We start from the raw sequence: 22,569 nt of genomic DNA, 5'->3' as shown, positions 1-22,569 counted from the left end.
ATAAACTACATTTCCCGTTACATTTACAATAGGGTGAACAGCAGGGTTTTCGCAGGCAAAGCCTGAGCTTGCTCTTTTGCCCAAAACCCTTGACCTGGCCACCTGTCCTCCTCCAGGCTGGAAGGTCATAGTGAGAGTAGCACTGCCTTATTCAAGGTGTGGCTAAAGTCACAGATATTTCCATTCTTGGACCTCTAGGCAAGGACGAACACAAGAAGGACATTTTTTGCAAATATCCCTGACTTGCAGGGAGAAACTTAAGAGCATGTAAAGCACATTTTTCTTTTGCTTTGCAACAAAAAGCCCCCACCAACCTGGTAGAAATGCCAAGTCACATTCCTCTCTTTAAATGTGTCTCTTGCACTGTTCCAAAAAGATTTGGATTGTGAGAATTCAGGTGTCTGCATTCCCTCTTCCTGACTCCTCTTCTTTTGAAAGCCTTTAAAAAGTTCCAGGACATAAGATGCTCAGTCATCATTCAAGTGGTCGAAATTCTTGGGCACAATGCGTTACTACCAGAGGGAGTCCAAGCTGTTCTTATCAGCTGAAATCCATACATTGGTGGCTGGAGAATTCTATCTCTCTCATTTCTTTCTCATTCCTGTGGAACTAGCCATTGCCTACTTCAGAGCTTCTTATAATAACCTTTACGGAGTGGCCCTCAACCCAGTGCAGTCAGTGGGAGTTTAGGATGGCTGTAAATATCATACTGACTGTTGTTGTATGATATGAGGAAAAAGGCCAGAAGGGCCAGACCCTTAGAAAGTTAACACACTCATATCAGCCCAACTTGGTCATATGAATCCTCACTTTACTCCTTTCTGTGCATGGCCAGTTATGGCATTATGCCCATGCCAAATTTCGTATCCATCAAAGCCCTGCAGCACCATGCAGGGGCAAGTGCTGATGTGATCTCAGAAATGTCAGACAAGATTTGAAGCAATTAAGATGTATATTCCACAACATGGTGTATTTTGATTTGCCCCTTAAATAGAAATTGTTGTTGATGCCAGTTTAGGTCCCATCCTCAATCGGTATGACCGGGATCATGAAACACCTAGCACGAGCCAGCAAGAGCCTGGCAAAGCCTGAGAAACCCTACTCACAAGCAGAAACGTAGAGCCTAGCAGTGATCAGAGCTGGAACGGTTTTCATCTGTCCCTTTACAAGTAACGTTTTCAATGTTGTCCTAGATCAGCAGATTCTTGTTGCTAGTCTCAGAAACCCCAGGGCACAAATGCCACCCCCGGATTGAACAATGCAGTCTGAGGATCAATAACTATCACTTCTGCATTTTACATAGACCTGCTAATGATCACAGAACTTCTATCTTATTTTCCTAATTTCCTTCGTGGACTTCGATCACTGGAGAGTGCCTTCATTTTACCAGATCCAACCAGAGACAATCAGCAAGAGAGACGTCTAAAGGCCACTCAATAGAACTTGATTGAAAGGCAGGGTCAGAAATATGCAAGTTTCCGTGCTGAAGAGGCTTTTAGCAAATGAGAGCTCAGCAATCTTGAAGTCTCAAAGTAATCTTTGATGAGAATTTGATAATCATCGCAAACGTTTAACACTCCACAGTACTGGTCCTTTCCAAGACAACAGTTGGGTAACTTGGCAAATAAATGCTATTAAGCTAGGGTGACCTTAAATAACCCGTTGCTGTAAAAGGTATGATTTTACTTCCTAAACAAGATGGTTGAGAAGATGATCAGTTTGTTAGAGTAGCACACCTAAACTACTCCGAATGCCCCCACTGACACAGGAGGTCCTGGAGGAAGTAAACATTGAATTCCACATTTCCATGGGACAGTATTTTCGGGTTTTCATGGATGAGCAATCCAGATTCCTTGAAGTCCTGGCTATATCCAGCGTGTCTGCAGATGTTGTTCTCGGCACTGAACAAGATCTTTTAAACATATGAAATACCAGAAGTTGCTGAGTGAGGTAATGGGACTCATTCAATAGAAAGGACTTTGAAGACTCTGCTAACTATCGGGCTTGGGTGATTGCAAAATCATTCTGCACTGGCTGCAATACAAAGGCATTATGTTTGCCTACATAGCTAACCTAACGGAATCTAAGCAACTTGTGAAACTAACCCAAAAAAAAAACCTCCACCTATGTCTTTTTCCAGGTCCCTGATGATAAATGGTAGGATACCTATGGGGACCTCAAACTGATTAAATAAGTCAAAACGGAGTCCCAGGACCACAATCACCCAATGAGCCCAACCGAATTGAGAATAGGGTCTGAGATTTTTACATAAGCAGTAGGGATACAAGTTGTGTAAATATTTGAATTTCGCCTTGCTCTACCAGGGTATTCACTACACATTGTGAGTAGATTAGGAATAATTAGTCTAGGTTCTGATAAATCAACCTTGATCCACTTTAGGGCAGAAAATGCGTGAAACATATTGACCAATCGATAAACTTAGGGGTCATCATTTCTCAAGAGTGCTTTTCTGCTTTTAACCTTAACAAGGATTCCAAAAATATTAAAACAGTCTAAATTGTCTCTCAGTTAATTTTAATATACGAAATTCGGTCTAACAATCAGTGGCTGATTAATATATCCAGGGACATTGCAGACAGTTTGGCGAATCTCCAAAGAGGTCAGCAAGAGAAAAGATCTCAGGCAAAGAGCCCCTTCGTGGGACCCCTTTGTTCATTGCAGCGCCTACCCAACGAGGAGCAAGACCCAATGATGAAGCATACCACTTTGGTGAGTGAGGGTCCGTGCATCCTGGAAAGGATGCTCTCTTTTAACTACAGAGTAGCTGTTGTTTAAAAAAAAATAATAAAGAATCACACATTTGAAACCGAAAGTCACAACAGATAATTATACAAATTCTTAGGGAGAATGTGTGCTGGAGAGTCCAGCCTTCCTTTCCCCTCATTTGTTGAGCCTATTATAAAATCTCATCTGCTTAAGAAGACACTGACCCTGATAACTTATTGGATGAGAGCCCTCCACCTTGATGTTATATCTTTTGGATCCTCCCCACTTCTTCAAGTTCTACACTCACACATCCCCTTTCCTGCCCAGCTTCACCACTGTCTTTTTCGTACGACCCTGAGTGACTTCCTCTTGCCTATGTCTCAATAATGTCTAACCTCTTGAAAGATCAAGCACAACCATGGACTGAATGTTGCAAGCGAAAAGAAGGAAATAGTGTTGTTGCTCCCAAGCATGCCTGTTGATATGCAACTGCCAACACAATTTCAGGTTCACACATTCACTGAATGTACCACTTCAGACAGCATCAGAGCTGGAAAGGAGCAGGGAAGTCATGGCCATGCTCCACTTCAGAATACTTACTAAATGCCGTGCAATTTAATTTCTTGAGATTTTGTATATAGCTAACAATATGTTTCTATTTCCATAACCCGCCAACTCACTGACTTCTGTAAAACATCCCTGGATGGTGTACTCTAAAGCTTCCCTGCTGCTAACAAAAAGGGGATGTGAAGTGACTAGGCCACTGTCCAGTAGGAAGTTTGAGGTTATTCCAGAATAATATTGCACCAGTTGTCCAGAGTCACTTGTCTGCTTGAGGTAATTATTGTTCCTATTTTTGTGCTTATGCCTATGTCCCCTTGTGTTAATCACCCGTCTGGCAAAAATAACCTTCTAAGTTGCCACCCATCTGTTTGGTACCAGATTTTCAGAACAGAAACTGGTTTATTTTCCATTGTCCTATTCTTATACTCTTAAAAGTCTTCTAGATATAAAAAATATTTGTTTTCTTTTGCTTACATCTTCTGACTCATAGCATCATGATATCATGGGTGACCGCACACTTTAAGTAAAAGCTAGTTGGCAGTCTTGGGATCCCGTAAAAAGGCCTATACATCACTATTGTAATCAGCTAGCACCAACTGTTGGTAGCAGTATGGTTCTGTCATGGGATTGTTAGTCAGCCAAAAGGAGAATCACTTTTGTATCCCTATAATCCACAGGAGTCTGATACTCATTTGGTGGACAACAAAGTAATTGTAGAACCATTATCAGTACGTTTATGGCACAAGTTGCCTGCACAAGAAAACATAGCCTGCATAAATAATATGAGAAGCAAGTTGTCACATAGGAACTGCACCAGGGATTTTCTACCCAACATTCACTTTTTCTTTTTGCTATTTTTAATTTATCTCAGTAGGATGTTCTGCTATATTTAGACTTAATACACATAAAGCTTATTATGTAAGTAGTAATTTGCCTTTTTGGTTGTTATGCATTTGCATTTTACAGTATTTTCTTAACATCAAGTTCATTGTCCGATCAAAGGTAAGACATTATTATTTAATTGATTGTTTCGCTTTTATTGCTGAATAGAGAAAAACTGCTGGTGGCATACAGATGATAGCAGTAACCGGAAGGGGGTGACGGTGACAGGAGAGAATCAGTGGCAGGTGACAGATTGACAGTGACACTAGAGAGAAGGTAGTGATGGCAGGAGATAGGAGGCCAGTGATTAGATAGGGCAGAGGTAGTAAAAAGAGCGCACCTGTGGCAGTGCACATCAGTTTATGTATCATTGTGAGTCAGAAGGTATTCTGGGAAAGCAAACATGTGCTGTCTTGTCATTTCATTTAATGTTTGGCAATTATGTGCCGCGTGCACTGAACTCTCACATGAGGTGTGTTGGTAGGGGCTGCCAGCTTCTGTCCGAGCTTAGCCTCTGCTTTTCTGTGCTTCACATGGAATGTCTCCCTCAATCCATGCTAACGGGTGGGAGTGACAGGCAGGGAGCAGCATGTAGGTCGGGGTTTCATGACATGACTGTGGGTGTGGCAGTAGGTAAGCTTCCATTGCTACAGTCCTATTTTTGCCCTTTTTATGGTCGAGCCTGCGTTGCATGCGCATCGCAGCGAGACGCTTTAGTATTTAGAAAAGGGCTCGGAGCCCTGTCAACTTCACGTCAGTGTTTTTTATTGGTTCGTGGGCTTGCCTAATAAAATCTGCTTGCTTTGATTAGTCGAAGGCACGCATAAGTCATGCCTTTTCCGGTAGCTAGCCCTCCTCGAGCGCAGCGACCAAGTACAGAAAACATGCGAGGCTTGCTGTTTTCTGTCCGGCTCGTGGACTACTTTTTCTCTAATTTACGAGCGCGATCTCGCTTGGCAGAAGTCGAGTGCTTTACATAGTTCATTTCACTTTTTCGGGTTATGTACATAAATGCACTTTTGCCCGATAGGTGAAAAGTCGGGTTAGGAGTTTACAACGCGATCAACTCTAACATGAGCAAACGCGAGACCCGTTGCATTGTAAATGCTTGTTTTGTTTGTGAGTAATCATGCCTTGCCTCTGTATACATTCTACCGATACTATGTGAGAGAAACCTGCAGTGTTGCTAAATATAGTATCCCTGATCTGTGTGCGAGGTAAGCTTGCAGTGTTCCTGAAATTGCTAAGCTGGTTAGGTGTCAGCGATGTAGGGTGTTCTGTGGGTGGTTGCCCTATACTGTGAGGGATGGTTTTCTGGACTGAGTAGGTGCTGGTTTTGACCTGATACTGCATTGATTGGACATCTCCAGCCTGAAGAGTTTACCTTAGGATAAGTACAACTAGTTTGTCAGTTTCCTGGTACAAAAGGTGGCCCTTTATGTATGGCACTGAATATTTGGCTGCATAGGTGCATGTAATATGATTGACAGTACGGTTAGTTGGTCACATGGATCATTTTAATGATTGCTATGCTCTTGCTTGCTACACACTGTCACAGTTCTGATATTAGATCGGCTATGAAATTAGTTCCCCAAAAATCCTGACTAGTGGTACATCCGTTTGAGTATACCTGCCACTTTTGTTTACTAATGGATTTGTTATTGTTTAGTTTTGGCCAAACCATACATTTTCTGTGTAAAGGAAACTTGTTAGCCACATTGTACGTATACTGTGTGAACTAGAGATGTGTCCAAAACCTTTTCACTCTGTTTCGAATACACAGACTGTGGTCCCCGGAGGGCCGCTGGATAGTAGCAGACTATGGTACCCCATTGCGTGTAACCAACAGTAGTACTTTTTGAGTGTTCTTCCCTTCTGTCTTTCATCGCTCTAAGAAAATGTATCTGATGTTGTAGAATGTGGGATGTACCCAGAGAATGCCACTGGGCTGTTTTGTTTGTTTCTTGCCTTTGCAGGTACTTCCAAGAAAAATATATTTGCAAGCATTTTCACGCTACAAAAGGCCAAACAAATGCATTTTTTTCTTGTGGCTTAAAAGAAAAAAGTGATAAGGCTGCTGAAAGTTAGAGTAGAGGATAGTGCGTAGCCCGCGTGTATGTACTTTCATATGTGTGGAAACAGTCATGCAGAGATCTGATCCACTATGTTGAGAAGCTGTTTCTCTTTTCAAAACATACCGTTAACCTGGGAGCAAAGAGGGCTAATGAATTAAGAATTACAGATCCACTTTAAAGCCAAGCTTCACACGTTTTTGGTTTTAAGTAAATTTAGATGTTTCCTTCAAGCACCAAACCCTCTTAAACCCCTTTGATTTCTTCTCAGCATCAGGTACTGACTCCTTCAGCTTTTCAGGTACTTAAACCTTTTTGATCAACTACAGGCTGATGAAAAAAGATGTTCACAGACAATTGTGATGATGGTGTTTTATGCATCTAATCTTAATCTAACCATGATCAAAGTTTGACTTTTGTAAGGCTTCTAAACAAAAACGTAGACAACATGAAAGTCAGGCTGTTTCTACAAGGTAAGAGTCAGTTTATTGAGTTCCCATATCACTTCCGGTGAGGATCTCACTGTTTTGTTTCACTGAGGTGAAATCGCCCCCGATGCTCAATTCCTAGAATGAAGGTCCTATTAGAGATAATCCCAGGGCATCTATGCATATGTTCAATGTTTCATGTTCACAAAAGACACAGCTGTGGACTTTGGAGCTTCAGGTCCTCCTGCCCCTTAAAACCGGAGGCCTGACCTTGTGGAAGGTTATCTTTAACACCACGGGCCTCAAGGTCAGTGCTGATCCTCATGTAAGACCTCTGTTTAGACTGTTCTCCATTCGTTTTTTTTAAATATTCATTTGATGTCTTAGACTTTCATGCTGCAGGGTTATTTGACACTATTGGAGCAACTTGTAAGCTTCAAGTGTCGCCACTTATTTATCTGTGTTGTACTTCAGTCAATGTTTCTGCCTTGAGCAAACATAAATTACTGCACTCCTTTATACTACCACAGATACTTTTTCCAATTGCCCTGATTCATTTAGTATGAACCTTTCCCTGCAACTGTTATTTGAGGATCTCAAATTGAGCTGAATCTGCATGACTGCACTGGATGTAGGAGAAACCAGAAGAGTTAACTTCACTTTGGAGTTTAATATCTTTAGATACTAGGAGATCACTCAATATACATGTGTTGAGTCTCCCACTAAGTGTATTTGACTTTGGTTTTCACCAATGTTTGGGTACAAATGTTTTTCAGTGATATATCCTAGTTCCTATTTTCACTTTGCATTACTGTTGCAGTGGTTGCCAGAACTGGGTAGTTTAATATAATTTTTGTAATGTAGTAGGGATTCTCCCTTTGCAGGAAGTCGAGCAATAGTAATGGAGTGCCAATATGGTCCCAGGAGAAAAGGAGCTCTGCCCAAAAAAGCAGTGAAGCAACAGAGTCCACCTTGTCAGAAATACAAAGCCACTTGTCCCGCACGGTAAGCAGCAAATACATTTTGAAGAAATGTTTGAATCTTAATAAACTCTGTTTTTATTTATTTTATTTATTGTTTGAATTAGTCATATCTAGGCTCAATAGACGTTACAATGGTGTATAAAGGATGATGGTGAAAAAGTGATGAATAATTATACATATCAATATAGGTACATTAGAAAATATGATTTAAATAGGCACATAGTTATTTATGAATATATGATCAGTGTTAGGTGAGAAGAGGAAACTTTGGAGTAGTACAGACAAGCCAATCTAGTGTAATGATTAATTGTGCATCGTCTGCATATGATAGTCACTTGAGGCCAAAATATCTGATTAGCGGTGATAGGGGGGCGTACATAGCTATTAAAATAGTGACAATGAAGATCCAGAAGGAGCTCCACATTTAATGGGTCATACCTGAAAGGAAGGTGGCCAATGACAACATCTGAGTGCTGTCGATGATAATGATTTAAACCATGGGAGTACAGACCTGTGTTTTGTTATTTCGACCAGGTGTGTAATTATTGTGCTGTGGTCAACTGTATTAAAGGTGATTGATAAGTTATATATATGTTTGTGTGTGTATGTGTGTGTATATATTTATATATATATATTTTTTCACTTAAGTTGTTAACATTTAATTTTCAAAGGAGTCATGATCCCCCTGAGTAAGCTTTGCGGTCTCGCTGTATAGGCTTTGCGGATCCCCCAGAGATCCCCGGACACAAGTAAAGAACTGCTGATCTAGTCCCACTGCAGGCCAAAGTCTTTGATTTATTGTAGTTTTTTTGTCATTGGCCCAGCATAGCCTTGCAGTGAGCACAGTTAAGGGTTGCTTGTTGTCCTTTAAATGTTAGCCTAATTAACCGTCTGTCTTTCTATCACAGGTTGTGATGTATTTTTGAATGGCTTAATGCATATGTTCCCTCCAAAACAATTTGTTGTGCCTCAGTGGGATATACATCTAGTTATTAAATCCATCATGTACAGACCCTTCAAGCCCATGCACAATTGTTCACTATGGGTTTGACAGTCAACGCACTCTTTCTTATCACTGTTGCATGCTGGTGGGTGAACTACAGGCATCCTCTGTGCAACTTTCCTACACCAGCTTTTTCCCCAGACAGGTTGGTGCTGCTTACTTGGGCTGCCTATCTGCCGAAGGTGGTATTACCCTCCCATCTTAGTCAGTTGATCACCCAGCTGACATTTTTTTCTCTTCCACCCTCCTTGAAAGCAGAAGAAGGCTCCACTGGTTGACCCTAAGAGATCATTGGGTTTTTCAGTCCATGTGGGTTGACATCCACTGCACACTGGTTAAAAAGTAACCTCTGGAAGGCTGTGGGCTTATTCTAACAGGACCAATACAGCTAAGAGCACATTGGCTGAGGGGATTAGGGGTTTGATGTGGGCTTTGGTGTCTACATTAAGAAAACACTGCTGCTTTTGAGACTTGACAGTCAGGTCTGACATCAGTGCTGTTTTGCCCTTTAGGTTCTGCAAGACTTCCTAATCGGAGTCCACTTCTCAGACTCTCCTCCGTTGGGACTTAGGGCCAGATGTAGCAAAGGGTTTTTCCCATTCTGTGTCAATTGGAAAATGTGTTCGTACATATGGCCCTTAGTGCTGTGATATCTGTTTTAAATGTGAGGAATATGTGATAAAAAATATCCATAAGACGAACAAGTTACTTAACTTTGGTAAAGGTTACTCTATCTAACCACGGATTCTTCACTGCCATCCCACCTCCCTTTTCCAGTCTGGTGTGTAGAAATATTCTAAAGGTAAGGAATCTGTGATTAGACAAAGGATCCTCTAGAAAGAGCATTACCAAAAATAAGTAATTTGTTCATTTTGCTACCACCACCACTGATTACACTGTTAGGAGAGATAATGCCTGTTTTAGGTTTGGAATGAAGGCGGAGAAAGGTTGGAAGTGAAGCGATTGAGGTAGACTTTTGTGCATAAATGTGGTAACTTAAATCACATTAGGAAAGACTTGCTACATCGAAATGTAGCTGCACTGGGGATGTTATAGTGCAAGTAGGCATATTAATAAAACAAATTATAAACCAAACATTAATAGACCAGCACATTTAAACAAGCAGTGGCAAGACTTACCTCAGTGTTCTGAGTCTCCTGTTCTCTGTGTTCTAGCTCCTCTGAGCGCTCCCCACACTCCACCTTTTCATTCTGTACCTTTTCTTCTTCTCAGGGATAATCTTCTCTCATATCGAACATTATTATTCTTTCTCTCATTTACTTTATTTTCAACCCTTTTAGACTCGCTATTCTTGGTCTCAACTAGACAATTTGTCTATATCATGCTATTGTTAACTAATGCTTGTTTATACTGTTTGTGCCTGTTTCTGTTGCCGATCATCTGCATGGCTTGTCGCCTTTTGCCCTCCCTCTTCAAGGCATATGTAACTTTTCTGCTGCTGTTGTTTGTCTGTGAACAAATGTGATCTCTGTTGCTGTCCCAACCTGACTTATATGTATTTATTTTCCCTTGTGCTATAAAAATCCTTAGTACCCTGGTTCTTCCCATTATCATGCCACTACTTTTTCTCATGTTTTCTGTTATGATTGTTTTGTGAACCCTGATCATAACCTTCACAGGACGTCTCTCCCTCTCAGGTGTGGTACCACAACTGAAATTCTCTCTTTCTACAGCCTGCCTAACCCATCAATAATTATTCTCTACCCTATCTCCATTCACTACTCTCCTTTCTTATTTGGGTTATGGTGTACTGTTAGCCCTAATTTGTATGATTAGTGTTGCTGCTGTTGACCTTACCCTAGTTGTGCTTGGGATTTTATGATGCTGAGTCGCATCACACACTTATATGTTCAGATCACTTGTGCCATTATCATAAACCACTGCTTTAAAAATTATGAAAAATGTTATATTTAGAGTGTATCTGCTATTTCTGCTGTTTACTTATACACTACCAAGGTCAACATATGGTTGACTTTTTATTTTGAAATATGCATTTCACAGCAAATTGAATCACAGTCCTATGGAGTCTGCTGTATATAAGCCAACAAGCAGATAAAATAAATGAAGATAAAGCAGAATCATTTGTTTTCCATCAGGATCTACATTAAAAAAGTGGAGAAGTTTCCAGCATACAGAGTACCCACCGATGAGAATATTGACCGAAAGGTTATACGAATGCAGCAGGAGAAGGCTTTTAATGAGCTCAAGAAGAATATGTTGGATGCTGAAGGTGTCTTCAGGTACCAATGTGACCTTGTGTGATTGAGGTTTGCGGTAGCAGCGCATGTAAAGCACAGCAAATAGGAACTCCTTTTGTATTATGTTAATGTTATGTTATTTCACCTCTCAGAGTGCTGCTTACACTGTCAGCGCAGTCTTTTATCACTGGCAGGTTAAAGAAAATGACACAAGGCGGAATCATTCTGTTTGAGTAACGTACATGGTACAACACAAATACATAGGTATTTAGGCAGTGCTTTAAAAGGCACTGATAGCAATATCTTTCAGGGAACTTTGAAGGGCATTCCATACTAGTGTATTTTATTTGTTTCTGGGGGACCGAAACGTGCCCTTCCTTTTGTGGAATTAACTGAAAACTTAATGTTGTATGGAAATTCAGAGCTGCATACATAGCCTCGTCCAGACTGAAAGGTTTAATGGTCAAACAATATTGTTCTATTTGAATATATATTAGTTATTGTCTGACTTTGACTATATTTTTTTTAATCAGTTGCAGAGAGGCAAAATAAGTATTTTTTTACGTTTGTATATTTTGAGTTGCATACAATGATGAACCTTCTGCGCCTTTCTGCAGTCTTTGGTCACAGAGCACCAAAGTCTCTGAAATAGGTCTCTGGGACCGCCGTCCAAACGGCATGCCTCCTTTCCATCATTCTTCTGAGATCCTTTCACTCCTCTGCCATGATTTCCTGTGGAATAGCACATGGGTTATCTCCCCTACTTTTAACATGTATGTACAGACCGAACTGACATTGTACATAAAGACACATGGCTTCTATTACAGTGCAATGGGGACCCAATGTTATGTTCCACTCTCTGAAAAATATATCAGTAATATTAAGGGACTCATTAAAATCTGCAGCATTGTAAAATCTTGAATGTCTAAATAGTTCAGCGCCTTACTTTTACTGCTGGTATTTCCACATCACATAGTTAACAAGCTTCTGCTTGTTACTTAAATGTCTAGTTGTGCAGGATCTGACTGCAAAGTGAGCCAAAATCAAAATCCTTGGGCTGTTTTTTCAGTGAAGGCCTAGATAAACAATATGGTCCTCTGTTGCGCCTACCATCCAGTGGTTTATACAAAACGGTATGTCTAGATACAACCTAGCTCTAATGTTGCTCACATACTGTCTTACACTGCTGGACTTTTTGCACTGGAGATGCTCTTTACTGAGCTTCAAACTTCTCGCTAAAAGTTTAGTTGGCACCAACAAGGTGTTTCAAGACAGTCCAATTTGAGGGGAAGTGTTTGGTTTTCTGTTACAGGCTCTAAGCTCTACACACCGACTTCCTAGGAAATTTGTGGTATCTCTCTTCTTAGCAAATTCCTAAACACGCATATTTGAGTTCTGGTAAGTCTTATGGTATACTGGAAGACTAGAAATGCATCAATGTAGGTGGAGTTTGTTTGCAGCACACACATCAAATTTCTTGGTTCTCCCCGACAGGCATCCTACATTAACAAACCCAGTAGCACTGCTTCTGATAAGTAGACATTCTGAGGCAGCCAGGTAGAGAACACCAACAATGGAGGCACATTTTATGTAATATTGCCCTTTGAGCTGCAGCAGATTACGTGACAACAGTCCTGTAAGCTTCAGTCTGAGCCTCGGATTCAAACTGAATGTTTCCTGTCATACGTAGGTCGCAGCAAAAAGGCAACTGTTTTGAGATTTGCTTGGCTTGAGGACTATGATCTTTGCACAGTGGAATCATATGCATTGGCTTCCCCTTTACAGTACTTTAACACATGATGTTTCTACTGTATCATTTTTTTCTGGTGTTGGGTTCAGATGTCAAAGGCAAATTAAGTGTTGCTGGCATAGCATTTCTTTACTGCCTTCTAGCTTTTTCCACTAGTTATCCTGTGCCTTTATACTTTTTATCATGGTCTCGGGTTCACACATTTTATTTCCAACATCTGCATAAACGTACATCCAGCTTTTGTAGTCATGATTTTGTAATGCTTTTTGGTGCTTCTGGTTGGGTGAAACTGGCTTAATAAAGACATGATTTAAAGCCAACTTAATTTTGAAGTTATGCTGTACAGAGATTCTCTAATTCCAAAAAAGATGTTTTTTTCTTGATGTGCTTCATGCCCCACATTGTGTTGACGTACTGCACCACCTGTCACTGTTTTCCACTGGCACACGGTTGTAGCTAGGATGGCAATATCATTTGTTTGGTAGAAAAGATAAATAAGATGAGGGAACCAGTGGCTACAGGTGGGCCCCTTTGTGCCCTGAGGGACTTGCAAAAGAAACAAGGAAAACCCAAAATTATACAAAAAAAACAGTGAGTCCCGTTGAATGACACATTCAGGTAATAATTTGTTACTTTCAAAACTAATAAATGATGAAGCATGCCAGTAGATATAAACCACAATTATATATGAATTTATTGACATGCCTGATTATTTGTTAGTTTTCCAAATAATATATTTATAAACGAAATATATAATACATCTACAGTGGAACCAGTGCCCAATCCTGTGTACCTGGAGAGACTAGCAGTTCTGCCTTTTCTCGTTGACTCTAATACATGCCCAGCAGATTGGCAAACTGCAACATTCATAACCTCATTTAGGACACTAAGACCAACAAGAAGGACTTATAAATGCTGTATTTTAAAATTAAGAAAATCGTTGTTATTGCTGAGATTCTCTGTACAAAGTGTCTCTCATCTTAATGGCAAGTTCACTTTATGGACTCTTGATCCTTTGCAAGACAGTGCATTCTTGGGCCTGGGGGATCATTCTCCATTTGGCTCCAGCCTGGTCCTCCTCGACCACTTACACATTCTAGCATTCAGCTGAGAAGGGGAGGGTGCCCACTCCAAAATGTAGCCAAAGCAAATACAGTCAATAGGATGTTGACTTTTCATGACATGCTTTGTCTTTCTGACCTGTTTGGTGTACACATTCATTCATGGGAAATAACAAATGATCTAGTTCAAATAATAAAAGGGTACACTTCATTAATGAATTGAACTCAAGTTATGTTCTATCCACCCACCAGAAAATGGACTGGCCATAGCTACTGCGTCTCCTTCTGTGGCAAAATATTAGAAAGCAACACTTTACACTGTGGTGAAAGCCATTTCTGTACATAGCCACGAATTGTAAGGGTGTTATATTCACTTTCCCTCCTAAAAAAAAAAAAAGGATTTGCTCATGCCTTTCAAGTCTCTGACCATTTCCAGAGTGGGACTGGAAAATGGAAAACAAGTATGTTTCTCGGTATCCCCAAACTTTCAATGGGATTCTTGCGCTGGAATGCCCTCTCACTAGCTAAGGGAGAAAATGTACTGAAATTAAACAGTACATTTGAGTAAATTTTTCTCCTCAGAAGGCCTCACATTTTTTCATCACAAGCTTGGCTTTTTTTGTTGTAAACATACTTTTATTGATATTTTTCGTCATTAAATGATCATGCAACCTTAGTGAGGTACAAAATATTTCAACGCAATGGCTTAGCTCAGTCAATTCTTCTTAAGCCCACTACTACGCTGGGTCCTTAAGAGCTAGTCAACTTCCCTCCACCCTTAACCACCCCACCTTCTCTCCCTTTCCCCAGTGAGTCAAAATTTGTGGTGCGGGATGAACATTGTGCATAGAGGTCGCATATGTGCTGCCACCCCTTGTGTGAGGTAGAGTCAAGTTCCTACTCAGTAGGGGTGTCTGCTATCAGGTGCGATGTGATTGGGTTTTATCAGTCCGTCGTTCATTCAGGGGTCAGGGCAATCGGGGTCACCTCTTCCATGATCACAAGCTTGGCTTCATACTTGTAGAAAAGGTAATTGCTATTTCTAGGTTAAATTTATTTATACATACATATACATTTTTGCATTGAACTGACGGTTGGATTTTATTAGCAGAAATAATTTCACCTCAAATTTGTTTGTAATTGCCTAACAAACATCACATTTTGTTGTAATCATCGAGGAGTAGATACAATTAAGCAGGTGGATTCATACCATTAAGTAGGAATATTGCAGGATCGAAGGAAGAGACACAAAACCCACTTGAACGCATGGAAATGTGTATCAGCCATCTTTCCACAGTTATTAAGTAAGCTTAATATCAGATTTGTTTAGTCCATCTGTGTCCTCCATTTACCAATCCTAAGTGCTAAATATATTTTGTCCATGATGTATGGAGTCCTCAATTCGGGAATAGGTTGAACCTGAAACTTGACAAGGTTTTGAGCAACTGTGTTCAATACATCTTTGGCTTACCATGCAACTGTCCCCATCCCAACTCAGACTTGAGTTTGTTCAGGATAATATATTTTGGATGTACAATTTATCAACTACTGCCATAGGCCGATAAGTGCTTGTGTGGTTCTTTAAAGCCTTTATCAAAGCCAGAAGTTACTTGTAACTATAAGGATGCCACCTGTAGCATAGAAATAATTTATAACGTGCTGAATAATTTTTATGCATATATATATTGGCGCATTGTTTTCCAGATGTCTGTACTTCTTGTGGGGGAGATTGGCTTAAAAGCAAAGCTGCTGCAGGTTCCTGCTGCAGGTGAGACCGATACCCCATACATCTCTGATGAGGAGGTTCATCCTTCAGCCACGATGAGAGCTAGAAAAATACCACTGAAGGCTACAGAAGCCTACGTTTGTTCATATGACTATAATATGAATTCAGTAACAAAAATAAATGCAATTGATGGTCACCTCCTGTCTCTTGAAACTCAAATCAATTATGTACATAGACCGCTAAAGATCAACAGGTGATAATAGACGGGGGCGTGGCCAACGGCTGATGAAGCTGCACGCTTATGGCAGAGCTCCAGGGTGGTAAACGGGGCCCGGGCCGCTTAATTCCGCTGATCGGCACTCGGAAATCGGGCTGATCGCAGGCAACGGCATTGCAGGACCCCTGGATCACAAGGGGCCCTTGCGGACTTGAATCCGGCTCGGAGAGCTGTATAAAGTGTTTCTCTACACCGCGGCCGCCTGAAACAAAATGGTGACGCGATCGTCTGAGCGAGCGGCAGACCTGTGGCGAGGTACAAGGGAGCCGGAGCGAAGGCCGTGGGGGCTGGAGGACTGTTGCTGGTCGGCAGAGCCGCCTGAGACGAGCGACCCATTCGGCAGAGCAGGGGAGAGACCGGTGAGTCGGGGGGGGGGTGAACGTGGGGGCTGCAGCCCCTTGCCCGGTAGCGGATCGGGCTCGGACCCGGTGGCCCCTGCCGGGAACAGCGAGTGGGGCGAGGGAGCCCCCGGCGAGAGAGGGGCGAAGAGGGGAGTGCGGAAGTCCCTCCCTCCACCCCCGTGGAAGTGCATCTCCCTGGGGAGTCAAGACGGGAGCCCCCCCGGCGGCTGTGGATTGCTGGGTGGTGCAGGGAGTTGGGGGCGGCCTGGCTTTTGGGCCCCCCCTCCCGCCGCTGACCGGCGAGGCCGGCGAGACCCCACCCCCGTGGCGCTGAATTTCAAGAGGGGAGGGAAAAGAGGCGAGGAGATCGGACATTGTGACCTGCGAACTAGCAGAGGGGGCACGGAGGTGCGGCGGCACTGGTCCAACCCCATAAAGACAGCTCGCTGGCCCGGACCTCGAGAGGGGCCACTCCGGCGCCGGGGGTCCCTCGCCGGGCTTGAGGACAGACGATGAAAGGAGGAATGGGTGCAGACTCGCCTCCAGAAGCCTTTGAAAAGCTTAGAACTGCCTGAAGGGACCCCCAAAACGAAATGACACAGCAGGCCACAAGTAAGAATCGGAGAGGCACCACCTTGATAGCCCCAGTAGCATAGAAACAGCTGGAGCAAAGAAACCCTGCAGCTGGGAAAAGTACAAGGCCCTCGCACTCTCAGCTGGAAGGGGAAAAGTGATCGAAGGCACCCCTGACTCTCCCCCCGCCATCCATTCTTGCTGCGACTCCGGGGCCCTTAACCTCCCCACTGCGCCCGTTCCATGAGAAAAGGCGACGAGTCCTAAAGACCCCCCAGCACAATAAAAAAAAAAAAAAAACAACATCTAATCTAACGACCCCTCCAACAATGGGGAAAACCAAAAAACGTGAGGAGCAGAGCCAGGGCGAAACAGCAAGCGCTAAACCTTCACACCCCTCAGACGATTCGTCACTACAGGAAACAATGGTGGACATGGTCCTTCTGGCCATTAAAGATTCTCGCGAAGCACTAGAGAAGAAAATAGATAATTTAGCAACGGACCTTACTCTACTGAGAGATGACCATCACAAATTAAGGGAGAGAGTAGGAACCAACGAAACGTCGCTCACGGCGATGATTGTGACACAAAAATCAACAGCTACCGAACTCATGGTCCTCTCCTCCCGCATCAAAACCTTAGAAACTAGAGCAGAAGATGCCGAAGATCGTGCACGCAGGAGCAACCTCAGGATAATTGGGACACCAGAGCAAACCGAAACGTCTGCAGACAGTATGGAATCCTTTTTAGAAAACTGGATTAAGACCACAGTGGCCCCGGAGGGCCTATCAGCATTCTTTGCAATAGAAAGAGCACATAGGGTACCTGGCAGACGGCCACCCCCAGGAGCTAGACCGCGACCAATAGTGGCTAAATTACTACACTACAAAGACAGAGACTATGGGGGTTATTCTAACTTTGGAGGAGTGTTAATCCGTCCCAAAAGTGACGGTAAAGTGACGGATATACCACCAGCCGTATTACGAGTTCCATAGGATATAATGGACTCGTAATACGGCTGGTGGTAAATCCGTCACTTTTCCGTCACTTTTGGGACGGATTAACACCTGCTCCAAAGTTAGAATAACCCCCTATATTCTTTCACAAACATGTCAACTCGGAGAGATCACATGTAACAACCAGCAGATTATGATCTTCCCAGACTTCACCAAGGAAACGCAAGCACAAAGGGCCTCCTTTAATGACTCCAAACGTGCATTACGCGATAACGGCATAAAATATGCCATGCTATTCCCAGCCAAGCTTCGGGTGGAACACGATGGCAAAACGCACTTCTTTATATCACCGCAACTGGCACGCGAATGGCTGGAATCTCAGAATACATCTACTCTGACCCAACCCTCTAAAACCCCACGCAAACCGGATGGTCAGATCCTCCAAAAGAATCACGGAGGCGGCCCCCTCGAGACACCAATCCCTCCGCGAGAGGCGGAACTCGGTGGAAGCAACAGCAGCCTTGAGCGGGGGAACGAGCCCTCCTCCACAAACTCCGTAAAATGCATCGGATCTTGACTCAGACTGTGGGAGTTCCTCAACATTGCGTGACACCTTAACAAGTCTGCCTAAAATCACACCAGGCACCGCGGAGGAGATTATCTAACCACTAGCGTTAAAGATTAAGATTTATGTGAGTACTAACATGATAATTGCCGACACATATAAGTCACCAAGCAGAGTCCCCTTCAAATCTGCCGACGAACTAAACTTACTACGTATACTTTCTGGGACCTAGATATAACATAGCCGGGCCCCGGGAGCAGCTCGGAGCGGGGGCTCGCGGCCTCTGTCACGCCACCCACCTATAGGACTCTAAATTAAGATTGTTTATGGTTTGGACGGGGATAGTTATGGCTACCGGTCCTGGGGAATGGGTGTTGGGATTCAAATTTGTTTTTATAGTTAGAGGGGTTTACATCGCACCAGTCAACCACAAATCTAACAACTCTAGTAACCACTCATTAGCAAATTCATATAACAGAAGATTTGATCAGCGGTCCGCACCCGACAATAGTCACCAATTTAAAACTCATAGTTCATGGCTGTAGTCTACAAAATGATAACATGGAACGTTAGAGGCTTAAATAACATGTCCAAACGGTTTAAAGTATAGAGCTACCTCAAACGTAGAGTGGCACATATAGCTCTACTACAAGAAACTCATCTACTAGAACAGGAGGTCACAGCACTCAAAAAAAGATGGAGAGGCCAAATATTTGCCACAAACTACTCAGCATTCGCTAGGGGGGTATTAATATGGATCCGACCAGGGGTGCCATTCCATTCAATGATAGATGAAGAGGGGAGATATGTGGTGGTCAGGGGAAGGCTGGATGGAAAAGAAGTGACAATTGGAGGCTTATATGCGCCAAACTCAGACCAAAAACATTTCTTAGATAAACTATCACGGGAACCAGGCCCGACCCTCACAGGCCCAAAAATACTTGGCGGGGACTTAAATTGCATAGATAACACGCACTTAGATAGATCCCACCCCCCCTTACAACACACGCAAACTCCAAAAACTGCCAAATATTACGCGGAATGGCAGCAGCACTGGCAATTAGAAGACTGTTGGAGACAACACAACCCTCTCGGCAGAGACTACTCCTACTATTCGACAATACACGATCTACACACTATACTAGATACCTTTCTGGTTTCCCAGGAACTACAACATAGTGTAGTTACAGCCGAATACGTAAGTCGCACTATGTCGGATCATAACCCCCTGAAGGTCTCGCTGGCGTGGGGCGGGGAAAAAACGGCAATCCCCACCTGGCGAATGCGAACAGAGGCACTCGAAGACGATGCCTTCAAACTCACTTTACACCAAAATATTGAGGAATTTTTCTCACTAAACGCAGGGTCAACATCCTCCAGAGCCCTAGTATAGGAAACCTTCAAAATAGTAACAGGGGGTAACTGCATAGGCGAGAGTATTGGGGTTCGAAAATCAATCGAGACTGAACAAAAAAAACTGGAGGACTCTCTCAGAGAAACTGAGCGCAAGCACCCAACACATCCCGAACTGCTGTCCCTCCTAAATGAAACGAAAACTAAAATAATTGAAGCTAACTCAAGATTATCCCGCTTTGACTACAAGCAGCATTTGAACAAACAACACGCAGAGGGTGACAAAGCAGGGGCCCTGCTGGCATGGCTTGCTAGGCCCCATAAATAACAAACTGCCATAGTCGAGATCAGGACACCCACAAGTGGTAGTATACATGGTCAAAGGGAAATAAACACCTGTTTCCTCGAATACTAATCAACCCTATACGCCCCACCTGCGGATACTATCAGTAACACCCAGGTCCAGGAATTAGAGACACTCACCCTCCCCAAATTAAATATAGAAGACAGTCAGGCCCTAGCCGCACCTATCTCAATCCCAGAAATTAAAACAGCAATACATGGCATGGCTAGAGGTAAAGTCCCAGGAACGGATGGACTCCCAATTAAGTTTTATGTGTTGTACCAAGACCTTTTAGCCCCAAAACTATGCGTATTATATGCTGAAGCCTGGCATAACAATAAACTGCCCCAATCAACTAACGAGGCCATAATGATCCCCCTGCTAAAACCCGATAAACAACCCACGGACGTTCGCTCCTACCGCCCACTATCCATGTTAAACCTGGATTATAAAATATTAAGTCGAATACTGGCAAACAGACTGCTACCCCACATGACATCACTAATCCACCAAGACCAGGCAGGATTTATCCCGCAACGCAGCACAGCGCAAAATATTAGACGCTTAGTTTCAATCCTACACAACAATACCACAAGCAGCGATAATATCAGTAGACATTGAAAAAGCCTTTGATAGCCTAGTGGTGGGACTACCTGCAACTGGTTATGCTAAAACTAGGGCTAGGGGAGGGCTTCACGCGCTGGACAAGGCTACTCCATACTAACCCCACAGTGAGAGTACGCACAGGTGGCATCATCTCCGATTCATTCCCAGTGGGCAGGGGGACCAGACAAGGCTGCCCACTATCTCCCCTCCTGTTCGCTATGGCAGTGGAGCCCCTTGCACAAACAGCGAGGTCTAGGAGGCAATATGAGGGTATACTGATCAATAATCAAACACACCTCATAGCACTATATGCAGATGACATGTTACTATTTCTTAAAAGGCTGGATGCAGGTTTGCCAGGGGCAATAGATATGCTAGAAAGCTTCGGTAAGGCTTCTGGCCTCCGAATTAACTGGAGAAAGTCCACCATCTTTCCGCTGACTGCTGACACTCCTGAGCCCGCAGATACCAGAGGCCTCCCCTGGTCCCCGAATACATTTAAATATCTGGGGGTCAACATATACCATAAAGTAGAAGATCTCCTAGAGGGAAATGTACAGAGAGCTATTAGAGGACTCAAAGCCAATATGCAGTTTTGGAACACACTTCCCCTGACTGTCTTTGGGAGAGTTGCCCTACTAAAAATGATAGCACTGCCCAGGCTATTATACTACTTCTCCACCATCCCCCTAATAATCCCAAAAAGAGTATTCAAAAACATAGACACCCTAATTGGGAGTTTTATATGGGGGTTGAATAGACGTAGAATCACACTTAGCACACTCCAGAGGTTAGCTGCACCAAACTTTGAGATTTACTATTGGGCAGGACAACTACAATGGATAGCAAGGGTAATCAGCGAGTTCCTAAATACAAACAACTCACAGACTTTATAAACTGTCCTCTAGAAAACATTTTAAATACCTTACTGAACCCCAAAAAACCAACACAACAGCTCCCATTAGAATGGGAGGCGCCTAGACATTGCTGGGACCAATTCCTAAAACGCACGCGCAATAGAACCCCCTATACACCCGAGATCCCCCTAATAGCTCTAAATCTCATCCCAAGGGGCCACATCGCAGCACATACTAGCAAAATGATAAAATATAACATCACGAAAATGGGAGATTTGCTCAACAATGGTAAACTCTGCGATTACATGGAATTACAAGAGCGGTTCAATCTCCCGTCTGGCTTGTTCCTCACTCACACTACTTTAGTCAACACTGTTTAAAAGCTATGGGGCGCAAAATCAAGTGTACCAGACACACATGAAGGCTGCCACCTCCTTGGCACAATGGGAGATCAGAAAGGGGTAGTATCGAGAATATATAAATCTCTACAAAGCGACACCTGCCTACCACTGAATAAATTTAGATCCAAATGTCAGTCCGATCTAGACACTAGCCTTGAGGATACTCAATGGACCAGAATCACCTCCCATATTTACTCCGTATCCAGGAATGCAAGGTTCAAATTGATAAATTTATGCATTTACCATAGAGCTTACTTGACCCCACAATTATTAACCAAACTTTACAATACGAATAATTCTAAATGCCCAAGATGTGAAGAACTATCAGCAGACCTTCTGCACATGCTTTGGAACTGCCCGAAATTAACTTGTACTGGACCGAAGTGCTCAGAAAAATCACCTCCAGCACAGAAAGAACAATCTCGCCCACCCCAATAGTAACAATACTAGGAGATTTCCCTCGCCTCTCAGCACAAAAAATATCCAATAGATTCATAGATCTGGCGCTAATACTAGCAAAGAGAGAAATAACTTCCCACTGGAAAGACCCGGGAGGTCCCATGGTGGACAGATGGCACAATGCTTTAGTGAAATGGGCCGAAATCGAGAGCACGGTACTACTGAAAGAAGCACTGCAGGGTCAAAGACCTAAAGACAATGCCAAACACTGGGATGCACTGCTGGACAATCTTAAGACAATGGATGCCTCTACCTCAGAGGATAATACATCTGACTCAGAATCTGACTCCGTACAGACAACAAGTGCTACGACATAAAATACACTAACGAACACCGACTAATCTCCTGGCAGCAGTGGAAAGCAATAAGAATAACGGATGGCGGACTAAATGCGAGAGGGGGGAGGGGGGTTAGAATACTCAG

The 22,569-nt window shown here is 43.0% G+C and overlaps 1 protein-coding gene across 1 annotated transcript in view; it reads left to right on the top strand.

The window, feature by feature from the left end:
• CARF (calcium responsive transcription factor) overlaps positions 1 to 22,569 on the top strand; it is a 256,489-nt gene that overhangs the window by 146,389 nt on the left and 87,531 nt on the right. The window contains exons 8-9 of the mRNA XM_069226035.1: positions 7,558 to 7,678; positions 10,777 to 10,920. Of these exons, the coding sequence (XP_069082136.1) occupies positions 7,558 to 7,678; positions 10,777 to 10,920 (265 nt within the window). The remainder of the gene's footprint in view (positions 1 to 7,557; positions 7,679 to 10,776; positions 10,921 to 22,569) is intronic.

This window comes from Pleurodeles waltl, chromosome 3_1 (assembly GCF_031143425.1).
Source record: "Pleurodeles waltl isolate 20211129_DDA chromosome 3_1, aPleWal1.hap1.20221129, whole genome shotgun sequence".
In the NCBI taxonomy this organism is placed as follows: Eukaryota; Metazoa; Chordata; class Amphibia; order Caudata; family Salamandridae; genus Pleurodeles; species Pleurodeles waltl.
This window is presented reverse-complemented; position numbering and strand designations above follow the sequence as displayed.